Below are 2,107 nucleotides of genomic sequence, written 5' to 3'. Positions count from 1 at the left end.
TTGCGTAGGCAGGTGCAAACTTTTTGCCCATCGCCGTACCCTTGATTTGTAAATAATATTGGCCGTTAAATTCGAAATCATTTTTGGTCAAATTGATGTCAAGGAGCTGTAATAGTTCTTCGTCGGGTCTGTTACCATCAGGGTATTTTTGGAATATTTTTCTCACCGCCTGTAAACCTGCTGGGGTATCAATGTTTGTGTACAGACTATCCACGTCCATAGAAAACAGATAAGAATTTACGGGGACTCGTAAACTTTTGACAATATCAATAAAATGGTACGTGTCTTTAATATACGCCGGATGCCTCGTTGACAGCGGATTTAAATAAAAGTCGATGTACTCAGCCGTACGATATGTTTCACTTTCACAATCTGACACAATTGGTCTTCCAGGAGGAATTTCAAAAGGCACCGTCCATTTTTCCGGATCCTTGTGGACCTTCGGTAAAATATAGAACCGTCGTTCTCGGGGCTGATTGCTTCCTTTTAAATATTGCCTTTGTTTGGCAGTAATAAATTTTTTATCTTTCAAATTTTTCAAAATATTCGCCACTACGGGAATTGTATGTGTGTAGATGGGTTCCGTTAGTTTCCGATAGTAATTTGTGTCGCTTAATTGCCGATTGACTTCAAACACATATTGTTCTCTGCTTAAAATAACTACCGCACTCCCCTTATCTGCGGGTTTAATAACAATGTTTTTATTGTGCACGAGTTCCCGAAGTGCTTTTACCTCCTGTTGTGACAGATTGTGTTTTTCCCTACAGGGCCTATAATATACTTTAAAGTCTTCCAAATCTTTTTGTGTCAACAGGTGAATTTCCGGTGGTAAAGTTCGTGACGGCGGCATCCACGTTGAAGTACCTGTGAAAGGCGGTGGGTTCTGTTTTATGGAATTTTTAAAATATGCAGCTAATTTGATTTTACGGTGGTAGTTTTGCATGTCCAACTGAAATTGTGCTTCTTGATCTCTCCCCGTATCTAGCGCCGGAGCGAATGTTAGTCCTTTGTTTAGTACCTGCCATTGTGGTTCAGATAGAAAAAAATCTTTGGCCAGAACAATAACATTTTGAGCCACAAAGGTTCGTGAAACCTTGTCCCCCTCCTGTCGCAGGCTTACTGGGGGTCCAAGTTTAAACACGTGGCCCAGTGTTCGAGCATGGCTCGTGCTGTTCCCCTAGTCCAATGAACGTGATCTTTTTCCGTCTGGAACTTGGCGTTCTCTAGCGGCGGGATGTAAGGCATGTTTTTGACCATGTGAGTATTCATGATCTGTAAAGTGGCCTGCTCTCCTCTAGATAAAGAGGAGGAATAGTTCACGACGGGGAGCCATATTTCCGCGTAAGGGAATTTGTTCTTAGCGGTCCTCACTGCAGCTTGCATCTGTTTAATCGCTGTCTCTCTGGCTTTCTGCCCTCTGCAGTTAAGACCAAACGACAGCACCACCTTCTCCACCGTGACATGACTCGACGCCTTAGCCATAAGTGCCTGAGCATGACGGAAGTTGGCCCCAGGGTAACTGTCAACCTGCAGGTCCGGGATTGAATACGCCGGAATCCTAGACAGATTGGAGTCCCCAATGATGAGCCATTTCTTCCTCACGCTCAAGGCCCAATCGATCATTTTGCGCTCTGTGTTAACGTGTCTCGTTACTCTACACAGTTGTGATTTTGGCGTGGATGCGTGTGCAACTGACGTGCCCCTTTGGGACATCTCACTGTATGACTCCCCCGCCCTGTGGACCTGGACTTCAATATCCCGCTCGGCTCTCCGCGTGTCACGTGCGGAGATGATAGGGTTCTGTATGGGTGTCAAAGTCGGAGTTTCTACGACTGTATCTATTTTCCACCACGTGTCGGGAGTCGTATCTGCACCCTGAGCGATACCTGTCTGTCTTCGTACGTCCGTGGAAAAGTCTTCAATGTCCAGAAGAAAACTGTCCTCTGTCACCACGCAATTATTTGGTTCCCTCACCCTGCGCTCCTGTCTGCGCTCCTGGGGAGACACCCTCTGAGGACACTGCACTGCAGGCCCAACTCGGTCAACCTGAGCAGTCGTCGGGCCCTCTGTTTGGCTTCCGACTGTCTGTTGTGGGATGCGTGTGCGT

General features: G+C 46.3%; 1 protein-coding gene across 1 annotated transcript in view; it reads right to left on the bottom strand.

Annotated features, from left to right (window-relative positions):
- Window positions 1-1,116: 1,116 nt before the first annotated feature.
- The window catches only part of LOC148185283 (uncharacterized), a 1,896-nt gene continuing 905 nt past the window's right edge, over window positions 1,117-2,107 (bottom strand). The window contains exon 1 of the mRNA XM_088074941.1: window positions 1,117-2,107. This exon is cut by the window's right edge and continues 905 nt beyond it. Within this exon, the coding sequence (XP_087931067.1) occupies window positions 1,117-2,107 (991 nt within the window).

Source organism: Plectropomus leopardus, unplaced genomic scaffold (assembly GCF_026936395.1).
Source record: "Plectropomus leopardus strain MGB_pleo_1.0 unplaced genomic scaffold, ASM2693639v1 Contig94, whole genome shotgun sequence".
NCBI classification, from domain to species: domain Eukaryota; kingdom Metazoa; phylum Chordata; class Actinopteri; order Perciformes; family Serranidae; genus Plectropomus; species Plectropomus leopardus.
The sequence above is the reverse complement of the archived record's forward strand: the minus strand, read 5'-3'. Positions and strand labels throughout refer to the sequence as shown.